We start from the raw sequence: 23,980 nt of genomic DNA, 5'->3' as shown, positions 1-23,980 counted from the left end.
ACCACCAATGGACTCCCATTGCTGCCTCACACCCTAACTAGACTCTTGGAAACACCTCCTTATGTCACCATAATATAGAGACTTGTTTGGTGTCCTAGGCTCTCTGGTTTGGAGTCTGCACAGCCCTTTCATGGGGAGGGTAACAATAATGTTCATTGGTTTTCTTTTAATTGTGAAAACAACATGACTAGCACAAATAAGTGGATTGATTAAGAAAATAGAAATTCACTGCTAATGAGGACCAAGAGGCTTCCTGAAGGCTGGTATTTGAATCAGTGGCAAAGAAAAGTTTCACATCTCTCCCTGTCCCTCCCTCCTTCTTTGAGCACTATCATGAGCAGAGTAACAGCTTTTCTCCGAGCGCAAGCAACGCTGCTGTCCTGAAAGGGCCCTTTGATGGTGCATCTGAACCAAGGGAAATTAAATCAAATAATCAGCTAGTGTTATTTGTGATTGAAGTAAGGCTCCGTAATGGACATAAAAATTGGCATGAAGGGTGTCAGTTCTATTCACATAGGAATTCTTTTCCTTGAAATTTGTAGTAATTTTTAAAGATCAAGTCAACAGAAAAGGGAGCCGTTAGATACATTTATAGTAATAGCCATTTGGAAATTATTTGTCTCATTTCCTGGAAACTTAATAAAAAGATATAATTTGTCCTCAAATGTATATTCTGAATGGAATGATTAATAATCCCCTTATTGTTAGAACATTTAGAACAAAATCTGTTTGCCCTCTTTCAACTTCAAGAACATGAGAGAATAGATAATTTCCACTCGAAAACTGTAAGAAAAAATAGTTTCCTACTTGAAATGATACCAAAATGGCTGAAATTTGAATTGCAAAATTTCATTAAACAACCCTAATAAAGATATTACCATTAGCTTTATGTAAAATCAACCTTTGAAAATGGTCCCATGTTCATAAAGGAGTAAAGTATGAAGAGAAGAATTCTTTAGTTGCATGCTTCAGAAACTATGAGTGTGCTAACAAGACATGTGGCTGTGAACAGCTTATTGTCAAAATGCTGGTAAAAAGCTGCTCTTCTCTGCCCTCATTAATGAGTAAAATAGTGTCTGCATATGGGCATTTAATGATAGTGTTTGATAATAGAAAAATAACTTCAAAGAAGAGATGATGATGGCTGTGTGGTTGTTTGGGAGCTATTTAAACTTTCTGAGAGATTTAGTCTTGGTTCTTTGTACCTTGTTTTCCTTGAAGATCAAAGTATCTGTGTCTTCGGGAGGTGACTGCATTCGAACGTACAAGCCAGAAATCAAGAAAGGAAGCTACAACAACATCGTTGTCAATGTAAAGACACCCGTTGCTGACAACCTCCTTTTTTATCTTGGAAGTGCCAAATTTGTAAGTCTAATATTCAGTTTTTCTTGCCTTATTGTGTATATGTATAGTCAGAGGTTAATCCTGGTAGTGAGGAAAATGCACAGAATCCAATAACATGGTCCCAGAATCATGTAATGTAGCCTTTCAGACTTGAAAACCTCAGAGTCTTACCTCACAAAGTTCTGAAGTGCCCAGTTAAGTTAGAAGCCAAATGAAATGAAGAACACTTTTCATAGTTCTTACACACATCTGCTTCCGTGAGCATACCAGCATTCATTTTGAATTATTTTTCCAGATCCAGCTGTTTAAAAAGAAAAATTAATAGGAATACAGCTTGGGATTTTTTTTTCTTTGTTTTTTGTTTGTTTGTTTGTACTTTTCTCTCACTGAGAAATTATAATGAACTTTCATGGTAAATGAAAATGGGAAAATTGTGTGCTCATTTTGTGTCAATGAAAATTTTTCTGTTGAGTTTATGACTCAAAGAAGTTGTAACTCACAGAGCCCACTGAAAAAGTTCTGAATCCTTTCATTTAAACTATTTGACTTTGCATTGTGTGGCAACCTTCCAAAATGAATATAAGTTTTCAACGGACTACTCATCGCATAAGTCAATACCTAGAATTCAGGTGAGAAGTTCGGGGTCACCTTGCAGAAATTCATAGCTGGCCCTTTAAACATGTAGTGCTCTTGGAGAAAACAATGAGTTATGAATCTAAGTATTTGCCATATCTCTACCACAAGTATCAGGGAAAGCATCAAAATTAGTCCTAACTGGAATTGATTAAATCAACACATACACCTCAGCAGTATGGACAACTGTGTTGCCTTAAAGATACAATGATAAAATATCATTTAACTATACATAATAATGGTTCATATTGTTCGGGAATTTTATCATGCAGCTTCTAATCATTTCACGTATTTGTAAATGGCACCTGTTAAAAGAACTCTGCTGGCCTTCTCTTTCTGGGCGCCTTATATACGATACGTATTGTTTTTGTGTTTCTCTGAACTAGATTGACTTTCTGGCTATAGAAATGCGCAAAGGCAAAGTCAGCTTTCTCTGGGATGTTGGATCTGGAGTTGGACGCGTAGAGTATCCAGATTTGACTATTGATGACTCGTATTGGTACCGTATTGAGGCATCAAGGTAACGAAATCAGTAAAGATTAAAATAAATGACAGGATTTTGAAGTCGTTTCCAAGTTTATAAGAAAACTCCTAACTTCTTGAAATGGATATACACATATTTATGTTTATTTATTTATTTATATACATTATGTGATTATGTGTCTGTGCATAATCGTGTGTGAATTGCTATCTTTGTAGCGCCAATTAGGACCTGAAAAGCCTTGGAGATCTTGACCAGATTAACTATTTGCTTTGAACCCCTTTTCTGGCTGTCCCACAGAAATGTGGAGGTTGTTTTCAGTCATGCAGTAGCACCTGAAGAAGTGCTGAAACAACTCACTTGGAACAAGCCAGACCCTAAGAACTGCCCTGAGTGCCTGTCTTTGGTGCACACAGTTGCTCTGCTAGTCTATGTACATGTTCTACACAGCAGCCTCACCTATCGGCCTGTGCGCTCTCTAAATGCTGGCATGAATGCTTAAAATGGGCCACAACAGGAAACTGACCAATTCTATCTTTAACCCCATAATTCAATTAATTTCTAGCAGTGTCTGGATTACTTAGAGAAACCGTTCCTATCCTTAAGACTACTTCCCCCTCGACTTCTCTTTTTCCCTAATTCTCCACTGTTTGCTACACCTCAAACAGCTCATAGTTCAGAGATACTGTTAAGGGCTTAGGGCTGCAGAGGCAGTTGATCACCAATCAGGTAATGGTTGAATCTAGGCGATAAATACATAGAATCTCATTCTATGATTGTATGTTTGAATTTTTCCATAATAAAAAATTTAGAACGCAACTCAATGAGAAGCAATATCTTCGATTCCTTTTTGAGATCTTCAGAAATGCGTGTGTGTGTGTGTGAGAGAGAGAGAGAGAGAAAAAGACCAACAGACAAAATTGCATCCATAGGTGATGGAAGTGGGGGGGACTCTGTTTTTTAAGAACGTAAGAATGTTTGTATTCACGAAGTACAGTTCTTTGATCAGAATAGACATATTCTGTTAAAGAAGTAGAATTTTATTTGATAAATTAATTCTATTGTTTGCATGTATTTCAATTAATACTGCACCTTCAAAGAGAAAAAGATTACTAAAATGAGACAGCAGGGAGAGAAATATGACGCTAAAGTTTTGTTGTGACAGCTTGTCTCAGAAAAGAGAGCAGATTTTCTTATTTAACAATTCATGGAAATCCATCACTTTTTAAAAAGAAAATGAAATACAATAATAATAACTTTCAAAACCACACTAATTGAATTTAAAAGTGAAGTTCTTTTATACGATTTGTATCCCCAACTCTGAAGATTAGATATTATATGATATACATTAAGACAGTGTGCCAAACAATAAAAGATGCGCAGTTCCAGGAAGACTACTTCAGCAGATCTGAATCCAAGATATAATAAGGGATTTTAGGAGAAATTATGCAGTCTATCATGCAGAAGGGTTCACTTGCTGAATTAAATTAGACAAAATGGTAAGTGAAGTAATATAAATTTATTTAAATAGTATGTGTTGGTAGATAGTAAACTGTTTTGTGAGCCACAGGAAAAGGCTCACAAGACAGCCATTTAACCAACAGCCATTTGGTCAGCTCGTCACTGCTGTGTCACTCAGTGAGTGTGTCGCTCACTCCATAGCAACGGGCACCCAGGATCAGGGCATGCTGCTCCCCGGTCCCGGCTGACTCCAACAGGTAGCGTCTAGGGAAGGTCAGCCCCTGGGTTTTGATTTGCAGTTTAATGCGTCCAGAATCTTTGAGCTAGATAACCCAGTTAACTCTCAAATTCCAAAACAAGTCTCTACATTTAATGCTTTTTCAACCTTAAGCTACCAGAAAGGGGGTACATAATTCATTTTCTGTATTTCCTTCCACTTCCTTTCAACACGTATCCTGGAAGAACTGGGAGAAATGGAACCATTTCTGTGAGGGCCCTGGATGGACCCAAAGCCAGCATTATGCCCAGTACACACCATTCAGTGTCTCCTCCAGGGTACACGATTCTAGATGTGGATGCAAATGCAATGCTCTTCGTTGGTGGCTTGACTGGGAAGTTGAAGGTAATGTGTTCCTCCCCATCCTGTTGACCTCGTCTTTGTAGGCAACTCCTGACACGATTACTTAGGGAGAAGCATGACAAAACTCTGTAAAAGCTCAGCCACTGTTTGCTCAATTTGTATTTTTGAAAGCAGTAATATATGTCATGTAAGAATTTTCTTCTATGAATGTTTAATAGTGGAAGAACAATATTTTAAGCCTATGTGTATTTACTTATATACTTATCATGTTGTCCTAATCTGTGGCATCAATTTTTATACAATCTTGTTTTATTTGCCTCAAAAGCAAAGTGATCGTTAAATATACTTTACTTTCTGAATCAACTTGTGATTTATTGCTATGAAGTGCTATAAAGTTCAAACACATCTAATTAAGAGGTTTATGAATACCTTGGGAAATATCACAGGAGTCATAAGCTTTCAAATTGTGATCTGATTTTTAAAGTTTTTAAGTTGCTCCTCTCCTCATTCTTACAGAATAATATACTTAATATTCATAATTACTTCAGGGTGAGCCCTTGTACATTTCAGATTGCAAAGTGCCTTCCTTTTTAAGAAGCTCATGCTGATTAAATGGAATTAGGTGTTGGAAAATGACCGGTGGGTGAGATGGAAGAACACAACCAAATAGAACGGTTAATCCTGGGCTTATCAGAATTACTCCAGGATGAGATTAGTCAGGAAAGGTGAAGGGCCAGGGTGAAGACCCCAAATTTATGAGCACTGAGCCTTCTTATGACTGAGGTTGTTTTATTTGCTTTGTGTGCAAGATGTGACTCTAAAGTATTGTAATTGACTCCACAACTATACACTAAAATCATTCTTATTTCTTAGAACTGCATGAAAATATATATGGCACATAGTAATATATGGGCATATTGCCCAATTTCTCTTCTCTCCAGAAAGATGTATATAGGGGTAGCACAGAGCAGTGCAAAAACCATGTATTTTGAAGTCAAGTCCAGGTTGGATTCTCTGCTCTATCACTTACTAAAATATGACCTTAGGCAAGTCACTTAACCCCTTGGGCTTCAGTTATGTCAACAAGAAAGGGGAGATGGAAATATCTACTTTGCCTGCATATTAATAATATATTTTATATCACTCATATAGACTTTACTATGTGCTCTATAATGTCCTAAGTCATTTACATGCATTACTTATTTTTCACAACAGCCCCAAAAGGTAGTATCCTCTTCTTAGTTAAGACATCTAAGTAAGAGAGAAGTTAAATGACTTCACCAGAGTCACACAGCACTAAGTGATGGAGCTGCGGTTAAATGCAGGTTTACAGGCACAAGTGCCTGCACTCTTCACTACCATATGTCATGGCCACAGTGAGCAGGGAGATTATGTGCACACAATTTGTAACAAATGCCTAAGCCATGTAGCCACACCTTAAATTGCAACTTAAATCACACCTTAAATCGCACCTTAAGTCATTTTTATTATTATCCAATGTCACTGGCACAAAGCAACTTTCTCACAACAATCTCAGGGGAAAATAAAACACACAAATGAAATCTATAAAAAATCTTAATGATTTTGACCAAGAGTTTCCAGGAAACTGTCATACCAGAATATGAACCAAAAACTAAAAACAAGTAACTAAGTCAACATGCTGATGAAAATCCAAAGGAGAGGGAAAATATATCCATGTATATTTTTAGGATGTGGAAGGGCAAAGCAAAAAGCAAGGAGCATCCACAAGTAGGAGAATCAACCTCTGGAAAATTAAGAGAGTTTTTGAGAATTCTAAGGACTGCCTGACATCAGCTCCAATCAACATTTTTCAACCTGACAGTGCCCCTCTTCTCAGCAAGAGGAAGATGTACGGGTTGATGAGCTAACTCTAAGACTGTAATGACACATTTTACCTGTTCAGTGACCATTCTTTTACATTTTACTAAAACACAAATGTGTCCTTTCCCTCCCCCACAACCCAAGATTATGTAGAGAAATGTGGATTCGCTTTGGCAAAGTGTTTCTGAAGTTATAGGCACCAGAATATAGAATTTATGCATAATATGTTAAGGCCAAAAGGAACAGTTGTTTAAATTACAGCAAGGTTCTCTACCATGGACTGTGTCATTCCCCCTCTTTGTGACTGTGTCATGTACCAGGCTTAAGACCTTTCCCTATGAAAATGACACCAGGGATGTCATTCAACAAATATGTACCGTCATTCAACAGCCCCTGTGGGATGTCAGGCCCTGTGCTGTGTCTCCCAACAGCTCTACCAACATGGTCCCTTTTCTTACAAATATACTCTTGTCTTCATTCTTCTGCATGCGAAACCTGCTTGGGCATAAAAGGAATTGAAAAAATTGGGGACAGCACTATCATAGGATGCATAATTCATCTACAAGGGGTTCACTAGTTAGTATGTACCCCTTCTTTCATGGAAGAAATCTTCTTAGTGGCATAAGAGTACAAACATTTGGTAAATGCCAGTCACTCTATATGGTACCATAAGTAAATTATCTAATTTAACTTTCCTAAATATCCATGTTAGACACACACAAAATAAAATATCAAAGAAGATAAGTAGGTCACCTCAAGTCAGAAGCTAGGAAGGGTTAATTTATTAATGATGATACACTGCTGGAGCACAAAGTAACCAGGATCTGTGAGGATGTGGTGTGGTTAAAAGATGAACATGTGCACAAAGAAGAATATCAGAAAGAGTGGATAGTGACTATTCCACATTCTGCTGCTCATAAATCTTACGGGTGCTTGAAGATTTTTAGTGAAATTCTAACGAATATATTTCTCTCTGCAGAAGGCTGATGCTGTACGTGTGATTACATTCACTGGCTGTATGGGAGAGACATACTTTGACAGCAAACCTATAGGGTTGTGGAATTTCCGAGAAATAGAAGGAGACTGCAAAGGATGCACGGTCAGGTTAGTTGAGATGGTCTGGCCTGTGCATCACAGAAGCTGTAGTTTTATTGCGCACTACTCTGTTGTCACACGGCTGATACGGAGCAGGCTCGAGGTGATTATGGTCGGAGGTGGATTTACCCTGATGCCAGTAAAAGTTCAAGTTCCTTCCCCAGTTTGTGCAGGCCCTTTCCAAGGCTCTGGGAGGTGCTTTAGCATCACTTCAACATGGTCACATGGTTTTGTAAAATGTGCAAAGGTCAGGTATTTTAACCTCAATTAGTTAAGACTACTGTCTCTTTCCACTCCACTTCTCTTCATGTACAGGAGGGTTTTTTTGTGTGTCTGTAGATATCTTGTAGTTATCATTTCTTTTTCTTTTTAAATAATAATATTCTACTTTTATTTTTCTTGAATTTATTGGAGTAACACAGGTTACAAGTGTACAATTCTGTACTTTATCATTTGAATACTGCATCGTGCATACGCCTACCACCCAAAGCCAAATCTCTTTCTACCACTATTTATTCCCCATATGCCTTCTCCCACCTCTTTTTCCCACCCCTTTTTCCTTCTGGCAGTCACCATACTGTTGACCTTGTCTGTTTTTTTAACTTAATCCCTTTACCTTTTTCACTCAGACCACCTCTCCCCCTGGCAATCATCAGTTTGTTCTCCATATCTATGAATCTGTTTCTGTTTTGTTTATTTTGTTCATTAGCTTCCACACATAAGTGAAATCATATGGTATGTATCTCTCTGGCTGGTTTATTTCACTTAGCAAAGTACTCTGCAGATCCATCCATACTGTAACAAAAAGTATGAGTGACCTTTTTATGGCTGAGTAGTATTCCATTGTGTAAATGTACCCAAGCTTTTTATCCACTCATCTACTGATGGACATCTGGGCTGCTTGCAGATCTTAGCTGTGGTAAATAGGGCTGCAGTGAGCATAAGGGTGCTTATGTCTTTCAAATTAGGTTCCTTTAGATATATTCCCATATAGATGTGGAATTCCTGAGTCATAATGCAGTTCCATTTTTAACTTTTTAAAACAATTTTTAAAGATTTTATTTATTTATTTTTAGGCAGAGAGGAAGGGAAGGAGAGAGGGAGAGAAACATCAATGTGTGGTTGCCTCTCATGAGTCCCCTGCTGGGAACTGGCCTGCAACCCAGGCATGTGCCCTGACTGGGAATCCAACCAGCAACCCTTTGGTCCACAGGCCGTGCTCAATCCACTGAGCTACACCAGCCAGGGCCATTTTTAATGGTTTAATGGTTTGAGGTAACCCTGTACTGGCTTCCACAGTGGCTGCACCAATCTGCATTCCCACCAATAGTGCACGTGTTCCCTTTTCTCCACATCCTTACCAGCTCTTGTTGTTTGTTGATTTATTGACAATAGCCATTCTGACAGGTGTGAGATGATACCTTACTGTGCTTTTAATTTACATTTCTCTGACAATTAGTGACATCAAGCATCTTTTCACATACCTATTGGCCATCCATATGCCCTCTTTGGAGAAGTGTGTATTCAAGTCCTTTGTCCATTTATTAATTGTCCATTTATTATTACATCTTTTTTTTAGTATTAAGTTGTATAAGTTATAAATTTTGGAAAATAATGCTTATCAGACGTATCATTGCAAATATGTTCTTCCATTCAGTGAGTTGACTTTTGATTTTGTTGATGGTTTCCTTTGCTGTGCAAAAGCTTTTTAGTTTGATGTAGTCTCAGTTGTTTATTCTTTTTTATTTTGTTTTCCTTGCCCAAAGAGATGTATCAGAAAAAAATACTGCTACAAGAAATGTTTGACATTTTACTGCCTATATTTTATTCTAAGATTTTTATGGTTTTGCCACTTACTTAAGTGTTTAATCTATTTTGAGTTTGTTCTTGTGTATTGTGTAGGAGGTGGTGTGGTTTTATTTGTTTATTTTTTTGGCATGTGTTGGTTGAGCTTTTTCAGCACCATTTATTGAATAGACAGTCTTTACCCTATTGCATGTTCTTGCCTCCTTTGTCAAATATTAATTAATCATAAAGTCATGGGTTTATTTCCGAGCTCTCAATTCCCTTCCAGTGGTCTACATGCCTGTTTTTATGCTAGTACTATGCTATTTTGATTACCATGGCCTTATAATATAATTTAACATCAGCTAGTGTGATACCACCAACTTTGTTGTTCTTTTTAAAGATTCCTGTGGCTATTTGGGGTCTTTTGTGGTTTCATATAAACATTTGGAATATTTGTTCTAGTTCTGTGAGATACGCCATTGGTATTTTAATAGGAATTGAATCTATAGATTGCTTGGGGTAGTAAGCGCATTTTAATGATGTTAATTTTTCCTATCCATGAACACAATATATGCTTACACTTGTTTGTGTTTTCCTCAATTTCTTTCCTTAGTATGCTATAATTTTCTAAGTACAGGTCTTTTACATCCTTGATTAAATTTATCCCTTGGTATCATATTTTCTTGTTGTTGTTCCATTATAAATGGAATTTTTTTTAGTTTTTTTCTGATAGTTTATGATTAGTATATGAAAATGCAACTGATTTCTGTACATTAATTCTGTATTCTGCTACTTTACTGAATTCATTTATCAATTGTAGTCATTTTTGTGTAGGGCCTTTAGGGTTTTCTACATGCAATATCATATCATCTGCAAATAATGACAATTCTGTTCTTTCTTTCTAATTTAGATGCCTTTTATTTTTTCTTCAGATCTGATTCCTGTGGGTAGAATTTCAAGTACTATGTTGAATAATAGGGGGAAGAAGACACCCCTGTCTTCTTCCCAATCTTTGGGGAAACACTTTTAGTTTTTGCCTGTTGAGTATGATGTTGGCTCTTGGTTTCTCATACATGGCTTTTATTATGTTGAGGTGTGTTCCCTCTATTCCCACTTTGCTGAGAGGTGTTTTTTGTTGTTGTTAGTGGATGCTAGATTGTATCAAGTGCTTTTTGTGCATCTGTTGATATTATCATGCAATTTTTAACCTTCTTTATGTTTATGAGATATATCACATTTGCAAATATTGTACCAACTTGCATCCCCATAATAAATCCCACTTTGTCATAATGTCTGATCATGTTAATGTATTACTGGATCTGACTTGCTAATATTTTGTTGGGGATTTTAGTATTTATGTTCATCAGAGATACTGGTCTACAATTTTCTTTTTTTGTGGTATCTTTCTCTAGTTTTGGAATTAGGATAATGCTGGCCTCATAAAATGAGCTTGGGAGTCTTCTCTCATCTTGAATTTTTTGGAATGGTTTGAAAAGGATAGTTCTTCTTTGAATGTTTGGTAAAATTTACCCAAGAAGCCATTCAGTTCAGGACTTTAGTTTGCTGGGAGTTTCTTCATTACTGCTTTGATTTCATTGATTCTAATTGGTCTCTTCAGATTACCTGATTGCCTCTGATTCAGTTTTGGAGGATTGTATGCTTCTAGGAATTTATCCATTTTGTCCACATTTTCTAACTTGTTAGTAAGTAATTGTAATAGTCATCAAAATTCTTTGTATTTTTGTGGTTTCAGTTGTTGCTTCTATTTTTCATTTCTTATTTTATTTGGGTTCTCTATTTTTCTTGATGAGTCTGGTTAAAGGCTTGTCAATCTTGTTTATCTTTTCAAAGAACCAGCTCTTGGTTTCACTGATGTTTTGTGCAGTTTTTCAGTCCATATGTCATTTATAACTGCTCAAATACTTATTATTCTTTCCTCTACTTACTCTGGGTTTCTTTGTTGTTTTGTTCCTGATTCTTTTAGATACAGGATTAGATTGTTTATTTTGAAGCCTTCTTGCTTCTTCAGGTAGGCCTTTAGTCCTATGAATTTCCCTCCCAGCACTGCTTTTTCTGTTGCCTGTAGATATTGGATTGTTGTGTGTTCATTTTCATTTGTCCAAAGGTAATTGTTGATTTCTTCCTTGATTTCACTGCTGACCCATTCATAGTTTAGTAACAAGTTAATTAACCATGTTAATTAACTCAAATACATGTTAATGTATTTGAGTGTTTTTCAGGGTTTTTTATAATTGATATCTAGTTTTATGCCATTTTGATCAGAAAAGATGCTTGATGTGACTTCAATCTTCTTGAATTCATTAAGGCTTGTTTTGTGTCACAACATGTGGTATATGCTAGAGAATGTTCCACGTGCACTTAAAATAATGTATATTTTGCTGCTTTGGGATGAAATATTCTATAAATATCAATTAAATCCATCTCCTCCAGTGTGTCATTTAAGGTTGCTCTTGTCTTGTTGATTTTTTTATCTCTAAGAGTTATCCATTGATTCAGTGGAGTATTATAATCTCCCTCTTTATGATTTGCTTTACATATTCAGGTGATCCTATGTTGAATGCATATATATATATATACAAGGGTTATATATATTTATATATATATATATATATATATATATTTACAAGGGTTATATCCTCTTATTGGATTGATCCCTTTAGTATTATATAATGTCCTTCCTTGTCTCTTGTTACGGTATTTGTTTTGAAGTCTATTTTGTCTAAGTGTTACTTACCCCAGGGTTTTGTTTTTGTTTTTGTTTTTTTTTCATTTGCATGGAATATCTTTTTCCATTTCTTCACTTTTAGTCTGTATGTACTGGCATCTTTTGTTCTTCTATACAGTATAAATATATGGGTCATGTTTGCTTTCTATTGAGCTATCTTGTATTTTTTTATTGGAGCATTTAATTCATTTATATTTAAAGTGATTATTAATAGGTACTTACTGCCATTTCATTTTTTATGCTTATATTTCTCTCTCTGTATGTATATATATATATATATGTATATATGTATGTGTGTATATATATATATATATATATATATATATATTCTTCTTCTTAAAGAAGATCCTTTAAAAGTTCTTGCAATACTGGTCTGTTGCTAATGAACCCCTTTATATATATTTTTTGTTTTTCTGGGAGGTTCTTTATTTTGCCTTTAATTTTAAATGATAGTCTTTCTGGATAAAACAGTCTTGGTTTTAGTTCTTTGCATTCATTACTATGAATATTTCATGCCTATCTCTTCTTCTCTGAAGTGTTCCTGTTGAGAAATCATCTGACAGCCTTATGGGGGATCCTTTGAAGGTTATCTTTCTCTTGCTGCTCTTAAGATTCTCTCTTTATTTTTAACCTTTGCTGTTTTGATTATAATGTGTCCTGGTGTGGGCTTCTTTGGGTCCATCTTGTTCAGGAGTCTCTATACTTTCTGAATTGTGTGTCTTTTTCTTTCACCAGGTTAGGGAAGTTTTCAGCCATTATTTCTTCAAACAGGTTCTCGATTCCTTGCTCTCTTTTCTCTTTCTAATATCCCTATGGTTCAGATGTTGTTATGCGTGATGTTGTCCCAAAGGTTCTTTAGAACTTCTTCACTGTTAATTTTTTTTCTTTTTGTTCCTCTGCTTGGGTGTTTTCTGTTATCTTGTCCTCTAAGCTTTTGATTCAATCCTTTGCTTATCTAACCTGATGTTGATTCTTTTTAGTGTATTCTTCATTTCAATATTGTGTTATTCATTTCTGACTTCCTTATGGTTTTTATGTCCTTTTTAATGTTTACTATCTCTTTGTTTAAGTTCTCACTGAGATCATCCATCCTCCCCCTAAGGTCCTTCGACATCCTTACAACCATTGTTTTAAACTCTGCATCTGGTATCTTGATTGCTTCCTTTTCATTTAATTTTCTTGATACTTTTCTTGTTCTTTCATTTGGGGCATATTCCAGGAATGACTTTTGTGTGGTTTATTTGTGCCCTCTTATTGCAGTTGAATCTTGAATGCTGTTGTCCCTTTCATAGGTGGTGTTACCACTTAGGTTGGCTGACTATAACAATAGACCACAATTACTGTGTATGAGTCATTTACAGGGGCTGCCTTACAATGTGGAGTTGTTCCCATCAGAGTCTGGTGCCTGCCATTATCTCCTTTGGGTTTGTTGCTTGGGCGACTGAAGCCCACCACTGGTTATGTTCATTCTGGGTCTTTTTTGGCGAGGTTCTGGTGCAGGTTTAGTTTAGGCATTGTGTGTAACTGGCCTCGGGCTCCCTGCCTGGACCTGTCACACCATTCACTGTTTTCGGCTGCATCTGCTGGGATGAGTGTGCATGGGAAGGGCCAAGTTGTATGCAAGGGTTGGCATTTTCTAACTCTGAACGAGCAACAGATCCACAAAAGGTCTAAGGTTCCTTAAGGTCCACCTCTACCTGTCAGTTACTCTGCCACCTGGAGGTTCCCTAATCTTCCTCCGGAGCCTTCTGAAGGACTGTAGAGTAAGCCCCTTCTGAAGAAGGACTGTAGAGTAAGCCCAGGCTGGCCACACCCCACAAACTCTTCCACAAGGCATGAGCCAGGCAGAACAGGGTGACCAGGTGGTGCGAATGGGGCTATTGCGTCTCCTGCTTGAGGCAGCGTGGTTAGGCACTCCGTGGAAGGAAAGTATTTCCTACCCCAGAGCCAAACCACCTCGCTCTATCAGGTTCATGGTGTGCTCCACTGCGGGTTCATGTTGGGTGCAGCCAGCCAGCCCCAATACAGGAGCAAGCACAGCAGGCCGAAGCCACCAGGACTCAGGAGGACATATCAAAATAGTCTGCTATTTTGGTAGTGCCAGCTGAGCCTGCAGGAGGGAGGCACACATGTCCCCTCCCCACCAATCCACAGCAGTACAACCCAGTAGCTTTCTGAGTCCCCAGCAAGAGCCTTGGAGAGGGACATGCCCCAAAGATCCCAGCTCTGATTAGCATTTCTTTCCTCCTGAAGAACTGAGCTCAGCAGGCTGGGGCCAGTGGGACCTGGAAGAATATATAAAGACACTCCCACTAGAGGCAGTACCTGCCAATCCTGTAGAAACAGGGCAAGACTGGCCCCCATTCCAAAGCCACACCGCGGCTGAACCTCCAGGATTCTCCTCAGGGCCACATGATCCAGATCTTCTTTTTAATGACTCCTATTTGCCCTAAGTCACCTTCCCTGTAATGGAGCCCCAGGTGAGCGGGTGAATGTCCTAGAGCAAGATCCTTTGCCTTGGCCTTTTAAGAGAGCATCTGGGTTTCTAGCAGACTCCCTTCTCTTCCAGGTGGACAGAGTCCCTGCTGATTTCCACTGTCAGATGCTATGAGGGCTCCTCTTCCTGGCTCTGGTGCTCTGGGCTGGGGGTTCTGGCTTGGGATTGAGACCCCACACTGCCCAGGGAGGACTCTGGCAGCAAAGTTATTCCTCCAGCTTCTCAGCTGCAGCACGTGACTGCAGGGCCAGCCCTCTCCATACCTCTCCCCTTCTTACCAGTCTCTGTGTGGCATCTTTTGCAAAGCTTTGGTTATAGTATTTCTGTTCAGCTGTCTTTCAGTTGGGTGTTGAGGTTGATAGCTTTATAGTTTAGCTGTAAATCCAGTTTGACTCCAGGAGGAGGTAAGTGTAGCTTCTATCTCTTCTGCAGCCATCTTGGAATCCTAATTTTTTTTTAAGAGAGATTTTCTTCAAACTAATTAAGCTTAAGATCTCACTAAGCCTGGATTCACGCCCCTTCTGTTTTTAACAAAACATTGAACTCTAGTGCAAATTTTAGCTTCTCTAGGATTTTTCAAATAACATCTAAGGTTTTTTAAGTGTTTCAAGTAGAAAAACTCATGGGCTTTAAAGATTCTGCTTAAGTGCAGAGGAGAAGGGGTCAAGATAAGTCAGGAGAAATTGCCATAATACATATCAATTAAGAGAGAGGTTAGACTGTAGGTATTTAAAAATATTTAACAAGCAAACAAATGATATATGGAGAATGAATGTTCTTAAATAAATCTGAATAGAGGCTATGCAATAGTTAGCTATCAATGGAGAATTTCTCAGCACAAAAAACTTAGAGCTCACTATTCGACTCTGCCTATAACAGTTGTAATTATATTAAATTAAATACATACAAATGTTTTATAAATATATGTATACATATATATGTATATGTATAGTAATTCTAAAATCAATAGGTGCTAAGGAGTTTACATGTTTTATTTCTAATTTTAAAGGTACATGCCAGGGCCCAAATTCCCCATTAATGTGGCAAAGTGCACTTTACATATTTTTCTCGGCATCTCTGTATTTTCAGAGAAGAAAGTTGCCCACCGCAACTTCTCTCTCTAAAAGTTTTAACTTACAACTTCCTATTTATTCTTCCCATTAAAGACTTGCCAGCAAGGCATTGAGGACAGTTTGCAATCCTGACCCATTTAAAGTGGTTTGATTAATAACCTCCAATAAAATCTAATACAGAATCTTGTCTCTGAAAGTTCTTTCAGCACAACAAAGACAATGAAGTCTACATTAATACTCTGTAGTTCACAAACAAGACCAGCTTTCCCTGAGCACTTCTTTGGTAAATTTATAAGTATGATTCTTGAAAGCTTATTTATCAACAAAAATCAAAAGCATTTAAATGTCTCTTCAGCAGTGCATATCATGTATCAAGATAACATTACAAATGATCAACTCTGCAAAGATCTCTATGCCTTCAGTATATAAAGTATTATGAAAATTAATCAAAATATAGTAGTATTCATACATGTAGGTATAGGGTTTTTTCCCCAGATTCCAGAGACTTACACTTACAACTTCCTGATAGGATGAATAAGCCCAGTAGTGGCTATCAGGAAACATATAGCCAGGAAGGGAGTAAAAGAAAAACATTAAAATATCCACAGATGAAGCATAATAAAAATCTCTTTAAGAAGGTGCATTCTGAGTACACCACAATTATTTACATTGGGTTAAGAGCATCAAGATCTGCTTCGTGGAGGAGGTGACATTTGAGATGGGCCTTAACATAGAGTAAGAGTCCAGAGGAAGACATAGCACATAGAACGTGAAGAGTGTTCTGGTCCCAGGGACTAGTGAGAGCAAAGTTGGGAAGACCAGAAAGACAGTGTGTGCGTAGAAAAGAGGGAGTAAAACCTGTCCTGCTGCATCACTTGATTCGTACATTCGCTCATACAGGATTGGCAAATGAGCAAATGATTTCGGAAAGGGGCAGAAGTCATCTAGGTTCTTACACAGTTCTTCCCAGCATATTGATGTCTGCACCTGCAAGTAAAGGCAGCTGAATGAATGCAAACTATACCCGCACAGCTGTGGATGCCAGGTGCATCAAAAGCACTGCACCCATAACACAGCCTGTGCACAGTGCCCTGTCACTCAGGGACTTGCCTTGGGTTTGGCCGAGGTTCTATCTTAGAAGTGTTCAATGCCTAGTTATCCTCCATAATGGTGCTTTAAATTGTTTTCATTTATTTTTATTTAAAAATTTATTTAAGTTATAATTACATTTAATATTGTTTTATATTAGTTTCAGATGTATAGCATAGTGGTGAGACAATCATATACTTTACAAAGTGCTCCTTCTGATATTTCCAGGACCCAACTGACACCGTACCTCATTATTACAGTATTATTGACTGTACCTCCTATGCGGTACCTCACAGCCCCATTTCTGCTTCGTGATGCCCAATCTGGTTTTCTCAGTCCCCTCACCTTCTTCACCAGTCGCCCAACAGCCCTCCCCTCTGACGGCCCTAACTGTGCGTTTTTACCACATCCGTCAGTCGGCAGGGTCAGCCCTTCTTTATAACCCCTTGCCATCAAACTGCCTTCACCTATGCCTTTTAAGGTAAAATTCCATGTTTACTAAAATAATTATGTATTATTTTTAATATACCTTTATGCATGATGCTAATATTTCAACCAAGATTGTTATTGGGCTTTTTTTTAGTTCTCGATTACAGAGTTGCATAAATTTTGTGTGACTTGCCCAACCCTATTTTCCTATAAGCCTTGATATTTGTAGAAATAATTTTTACAGGACTCTTGGTGTGTGTTTTCTTTTCAGAAGAACATAGATCACAACTTAATATAAAAAACAAATCATTCTAGTTTTAGGGAAGAAATGATTATATCAGCAAGATAGAAAAGATGAGGCTATACATCATAGACTGAGAAAATTTTAAAGATGGTCTTAGAATGTCAGTTTAGAAATTCGCATCTATCTAGGAGTCAGTAGTAAGTATATAATTGCGGTTGTGCTTTATAAAGAGTAACCTTTCAGGGGTATTTTTAAAAGTGGTGTAATTTTAATTTTAAAAAATTAAAAATTTTTAAATTTTTTATTACGATTTAAGTAGAAAAGAATAACTGTTACAAGTAAAATTTATTTAACTGAACACTGAAATGGTGATGAAATGTTAATACACTAAACCCCAATCAATATACATCTACTTCTACAGTCAACAGGTTACATGAGGAAGGCATGGCTGTTCCGAGTAGCATAAACAATCCTCACCAACTTGACCAGACATCAAGGTTCAAAAGAGAAGCCAAGACAAGCTAAGAAACTTAGAGTTTATTAATTATAAAAAGAACAGTTACTTTTCTTGGTAAATGAAAAGGAAAACTTTAATATAATGTTAGATTTTTGAAGCAGTACAAACTATAGCTAGAAAGACTCATATTTTTCTGCATCTCAGTGTCACCTGTTTAAAGCCAGACTTACCTGGTTGTGGCCAATGAATTAAGTGAAGTGGGTTGTGCTACATCTATACATTTAGCTGTTCGGAGCTCAACACTCTTCCTGCTGATTTGTCTATTGCATGAATAGGACAATGTTCCATAGAATTGGAGTAGGATGGGCCCTCAGAAATCACTCAGTAATCTAACTCTTTCAGCGCACATTTGAGAAACTGAAACCTCAAGTTTTGAGTGACTTATCGCAGGGCCTTAGTGAGATTCCATATCAGACTCCAGAGTCCCCAAATCTAGTTTGCTATTTTTTAATGCTATGTTGAGGGAATAAATAGATCAAGAACATGAGGGCACCAAGGTATAAATATCCCAGAGTTCTGTATAAGAAAATTAAAATATGATATTTTTGTTTTGATTCTAATACTTATCCTGACATTGAGGTTTTAGGTTGTTTTTATTTTTGTTTTTCAAGTGATAAATAACAATCCATTTTGATGTTTCTGGGTCAAAACATCCAGAAAACTGTCAGCAGTGATTCCTGTGTCCCTTTCTGATTGTTGCTGGTAGTGTGGTCATACCCAATGCACAATTCTAGTGTTTGAGAACTTCAAAGAAACTTCTCAGTGGACTCTATCCAGCATTCTCTTTTCTCAAATGTAGTGACCCAGAAATTAATAAAGTTGTTGTGATAATGAAGACCAATAATAACCAACTTATTTGCTATTGATTATACTGTTAATAGGTTGATTTAGTTCCTCAAGCTTTTAGTTAGCACTTTCCATGAATTTGAAAAACATCTTTAAGTTATATCAGAAAAAAAGTACACATTTGATCTTATTTCAAATTAGATATAACTTAAAATTACAAAGACCTAATTATAAAGAGACAATAAGACTCCTTCCTTTTGTCTTGAGTATTTTATTCTTCTATGGTCCAGGAATAGAGAGAAAGCCAACTTGTCCCAAAGATCTAACAGCTCTTTGTCCATGAGTCCATAATTTTTTTCCACTATTATTTTTCTCATTAACCAAGGTTTCATGCAAATAATATTCTAGACTCTTGTTAAGTTACAATGACATATCTGTAATATATCTCAGTATCTCCTCTCTGCTCTCAAGGTATTATAACCCTCCAACTTTAGAGATTTAAATATATGCTAATTTGCAAATATTTAAAGTTTTAAAAGTATCTCCACAGTTGAGATTATTCTATAATGATATCAATTAGATAAATAGATAGATAATAGATAAATGATATATAACTTCTCATTTTAAATAGAAATCTTTTTAAATATTACATTTACAAGATTTATCTTAGATATTCTTTAATTATTCAGCCAATGTAGTTTCTGTGAGGCAATTTGCTATCCTAAAATCTCATTAGCCAGTATCATACTGGATGAAGAGTTAGTACCTGGCATGGAGCCTGGTCCGAATTTTTAGCTGGTCTCATTAATCTTATATTCTAGTAAAGAGGACAGATCAACAAACACACAAATAAATGGAGGTGCCCTTCATTGTCTGAATTTAATCCGTCCCAGAAAAACCTATTGGATATTAAGTATTCAGGGTGTAGGGACCTATATTCCACTATGTTTTCTTTGCTTACAACTCCAAGTTTGTGCTTTTTGACCCCCTTCACTCATTTCATCCAACCCCCTCGCTGTTATGTTGTATATATTAGAAATGTAATATATACATTTTATATACATATATAAATATATACATAATGCATTTTGGCCTGTGCTAAGACACCACTAGTTCACACCACTGAGGCATAATTAAACATCAATACAATCATCCACCAAGTACTTTAGTAAAACATACACCACTTAAAACATCAGTGGCCTAGTTACTAAACATTTAATGAAGTCCAAGTCATAGATAGTGGTTCCTTAGTCTAGGATGGTGGCAGTGGAGACAGAGACAAGGAAGTATAGAAGGTGTATTTGATATTGTTTCTGCCCTACAACAGCTTATACTGGAGTCTGAAAAGGTAGTTTGATGCACTGAATCCTGATAGACCAAGTAGACATTGTCTGATTCATGTGAACTATCTCTCTTCAGTCCTCAGGTGGAAGATAGTGAAGGGACAATTCAGTTTGATGGAGAAGGCTATGCGATGGTCAGCCGCCCCATTCGCTGGTACCCCAACATCTCCACAGTCATGTTCAAGTTCCGAACATTTTCCTCAAGTTCGCTCCTGATGTACCTTGCCACAAAAGACCTGGTAAAGATATGCACAGCTTACCTTCCATGGTTGAAATTTTTTGTTTCTTTTTTCTAGGATTCTAATACAAGTATTAGTTACTGTTAAATTATCAATTATTGTTCGAAGGAGTCTGTGACAGCCAGGAGTAAGTGATGCAGATAGCACATATATTTTTTCATTGATAATATTAATTACAGATATAATTGAATTATTACTTATTATCATTATGACTCCCCATATAGCCCTTTAAGAGAAGCACCCAGTAAAGATTACCCCAGTATGGAATCATGAAGGAGTGAAACTTCTTCCTTAGTTTTCTCCTACAGACCTAAGTTGAAAGATGATTCTAAATATGCTCACTGTTTTTTCCAGGTCAATATTTCTTAGTAAACTCTTTCAGGGGACATGCTTTTTAGTCTGCTTAATATGTTTTGAAAAGAACCCACTTTATACTCCTGTCATAAAAGTATACATCTTAGTAATTTAGTTGTGACCATTTGTACCATACTACCATGCCCACAAATATTCACAAGATAGTAATGCCAGTTTTATTTTCAAAATGAAGTTCAACTACCAATCAGTGCATTCAGTAATTTAGCAATAAGGCCCTATTATAAACCCCACAAAGAAAGTGACTACCCATATATCTCTGTGTATCTAATCACTGGTGTATTTTCACTCTACTAATAGAAAGATTTCATGAGTGTAGAGCTCACTGATGGGCACGTAAAAGTCAGCTATGATCTGGGTTCAGGAATGACTTCTGTTGTCAGCAATCAAAACCATAATGATGGGAAATGGAAATCATTCACCCTCTCAAGAATTCAAAAACAAGGTGAGTTTCTATAGTAATAATACACTGTGAGCCTTAATCATCTTCTCCAAAGCTCTCATGTACCTAATCATGAAGAAGACCCTGTCTGTAATTTTAGGTACTCACAAATTCTGTGAAAAATTGATGCAGTCATTTCTTTGGCTTAGATTATAGGTGGTTTATCTTAGACATGACTGATTGAAGAGCCCCATGGTTCTCTGTCATTTTCTTTTGAAACTGAGAGCTTAATTTGAAAGCATAAAATTGTCTTACAACTTGTAAAATTATATCCTGTAGTAGGATTGAAAGGGTTGTGTGCTTTTTTTCCCATCTTCCTTTGCTAAGATGTTTGCTTTAGAAAGGCCCCCAGGTGGAGTTGTAGAGGTTGTTCGGTCACAGCTACCCATCCTTTGTATTTTGAAATGCCAAAAATTTGTGTGTGCAAATAAATGACTAAAAATGATGTAACATTTTCAGGGTTCCAAGACATTTTAAAAACATGTTCCCAAACATTGTCTAATTTGTTCATATCGGCAGGTATTTTGTTCTGGTGTTAGGGAAAGGAAAATGTAGACTTAAACATCACAGATGTATACATATATTGCCACCACCAAGGCAGAGATCCAAATCTGTTAGGTTTAGTGTGCTGCTGTTTTTGTTGAAGTGTAAGTTTCCCAGTTCTGTGTACTGTCACATTGCTAATGCCTGCAAATGAAACTTTGATACTTCTGTTTATATAGTCAGACCTAATTAATTTTGACCATGCCAAAGTCCCATTTCATGGAAACTTACCATAGTTTTTGGACTATAAGATGCACTTTCCCCACCCCCCAATTTGGGAGGAATAATAGTTGTTAATATTACTGTTCAGTTCTGTTTACATTTACATTGGTGAAATATTATGTTATTTATGTTATTAAATATTTTACCACATTTTTTCCTTCAAAATTTTTTCCCTGTTTTCCTCCTCTAAAACCTAGGTATGTCTTATGGTCCAAAAAATATGGTAGTCTAACTTTGCACTGCCCTTCATTCCTGCATTTAACAAATACCTGTCAGGCACCTACTAAGTATCAGGTCGACCAAAATTTCATTTGTAAGATGGCTCTCATAGTACTTAGTTGTCTTTAACTTCATTCGAAAAAATTTTGTTAGATTGTATTGTGACAGCTGTCATATCAGCATGCTTTAAAAAAGAACTTACAAAAATTGAATTTTTCTGTAGCCATTTTAAAATTGAAGATGAAAGAAAATACACAACATTTTCTGTATACCATGCTTTATTATTTCAAGAAAGGTAAAAATTTACCTGAAATGGAAAAAAAAGTTATTTGTGCAGTGTATGGTGCTGTGATATATGGAGAAGTGTATGGAGGAGGTGCTGTGATGGATTGAATGTGTCAAAAGTGATTTGCAAAGTTTCATGCTAGAGATGTCTCACTGTACTGTGCTCCATGGTCAGGTAGACCAGTTGAAGTTCATAGCAATCAAATGAGACATTAATTGAGAATAATCAACATTATACCACATTGGAGATAGCCAACATACTCAACATACCTGAATCAATAAAGTTACTGGTGTAAATGAAAAATATATCTTTTATTTTATAGAAAAAAAAACATATGGACTTTTTGGCCAAGCCAATATTATACAGGAACTAAATAAAGTGTATGACAAGTTCTTAACTTCAAGGAGCTTATAGTCTGGTGGGGCAATAGGGGAGCAAATCAGTGGTTATTGGACAGAAAGCTAATTGCTGTGTAGAGATATGTCTAGCAGGCTAGGAATCTCAGAAGACAGGGACATTTAAGTCAAGCAGGGAGGTCAGAGCCCAGCGGAATACCCCTGAGGTGCAGTCAGAAGTGGAGGAGTTCGCTGAGGGAAAAGCATCGTTTAACATTTCAGAGAAGTAAAGTGAGAGTCTGGAGTACCTCAGAGAGCATGATACAAAATACATCATTTTCCAGCTGCTTTTCCCTGGAATATGAAACTCTGGAGAAACCCCTTTTTGTATAAAAACTGGTTGTGCATGTGTATACGTTGGAATACTGCTCAATATATTGTGCCCATATAAGAGAGACATAGTGCACGTTGCGTGTTGGAGGTTCTGCATAGTCAAGACAATGTTTAACTCTGTTTGACCCAACATGTCCCAAACATCTTTGATTGCCAGAATCCCTCCGTTCCTACGATCTTTGCATTCTGCTGGACACACTGGGGGAAATGCTTTAGTAACTACAAGTAAATCCACAGGCTAACAGGATAGATGTGGATGTGAAATTATTAAAGGGGAAGAGAGATACAGAGCCAGTTTGTAAAGGGTCCTATAAAATAAGCTAATGAGTTTCAAGTTTATTGTGAAAGCTATAGAGACATACTAAGAGTTTTAGTCAAGGGTATGACACCATCACACCATCAGATTTGTGCTTTAGAACTGTTTCTTTAGCAGCAATTCAGCAGATAGATTTGTGACAGTTTGGGATGCTGCTGCAGTCTGCAGTAAAGCTGGTGGAGAATGAGGAGAAGGAAACCAGGAGCATGAAGAGGAAAGAATGGAGTAAAAAGATATTAAGCATCTTAAAACTAAAGAGCTGCATGATATACTCAATGTGAATGCTGTCAACTTATCAAGACAATTTATCAAGAATGATTCCTTTTTTGTTTGTTTTGTTTTTGTTTAAATAACAAAAATATGGCTGTACCATTGACCAAGCTGTTGGTTACAGAAAAATGAATAGGTTTTCTGGAAGACATGCTGAGTTCTATGTTGGACATGTTGTGTTAAAGGTAGTAGTATTCTCATCATCTTTCGCAGCCTAGGGGAAGCTGTGTAATGAAACGGGCAGGCAATTAGCCGTGTGTATCTGAGGATCGGCAGAGCTCTGGAGAGAGAGGAGTAACTAGGAACCATCATCGTGTTTTCCACAGTTGTAGCTGAATGTGGATGAGAAAAACCAAGCTGACATATCTAGAATACGATGACCCAAAGCCCCAGAG

The 23,980-nt window shown here is 36.9% G+C and overlaps 1 protein-coding gene across 3 annotated transcripts in view; it reads left to right on the top strand.

Moving 5' to 3' along the window:
* The window catches only part of LAMA2 (laminin subunit alpha 2), a 531,387-nt gene that overhangs the window by 465,310 nt on the left and 42,097 nt on the right, over nucleotides 1-23,980 (top strand). For all 3 annotated transcript variants that reach the window (XM_037045779.1, XM_037045780.1, XM_037045778.1), the window contains 6 exons: nucleotides 1,222-1,365; nucleotides 2,364-2,497; nucleotides 4,382-4,541; nucleotides 7,321-7,445; nucleotides 20,025-20,187; nucleotides 20,860-21,004. In XM_037045779.1, the coding sequence (XP_036901674.1) occupies nucleotides 1,222-1,365; nucleotides 2,364-2,497; nucleotides 4,382-4,541; nucleotides 7,321-7,445; nucleotides 20,025-20,187; nucleotides 20,860-21,004 (871 nt within the window). The remainder of the gene's footprint in view (nucleotides 1-1,221; nucleotides 1,366-2,363; nucleotides 2,498-4,381; nucleotides 4,542-7,320; nucleotides 7,446-20,024; nucleotides 20,188-20,859; nucleotides 21,005-23,980) is intronic.

This window comes from Sturnira hondurensis, unplaced genomic scaffold, assembly GCF_014824575.4.
Source record: "Sturnira hondurensis isolate 20B ecotype Veracruz unplaced genomic scaffold, ASM1482457v3 Scaffold0004474, whole genome shotgun sequence".
Taxonomy (NCBI): Eukaryota; Metazoa; Chordata; class Mammalia; order Chiroptera; family Phyllostomidae; genus Sturnira; species Sturnira hondurensis.
This window is presented reverse-complemented; position numbering and strand designations above follow the sequence as displayed.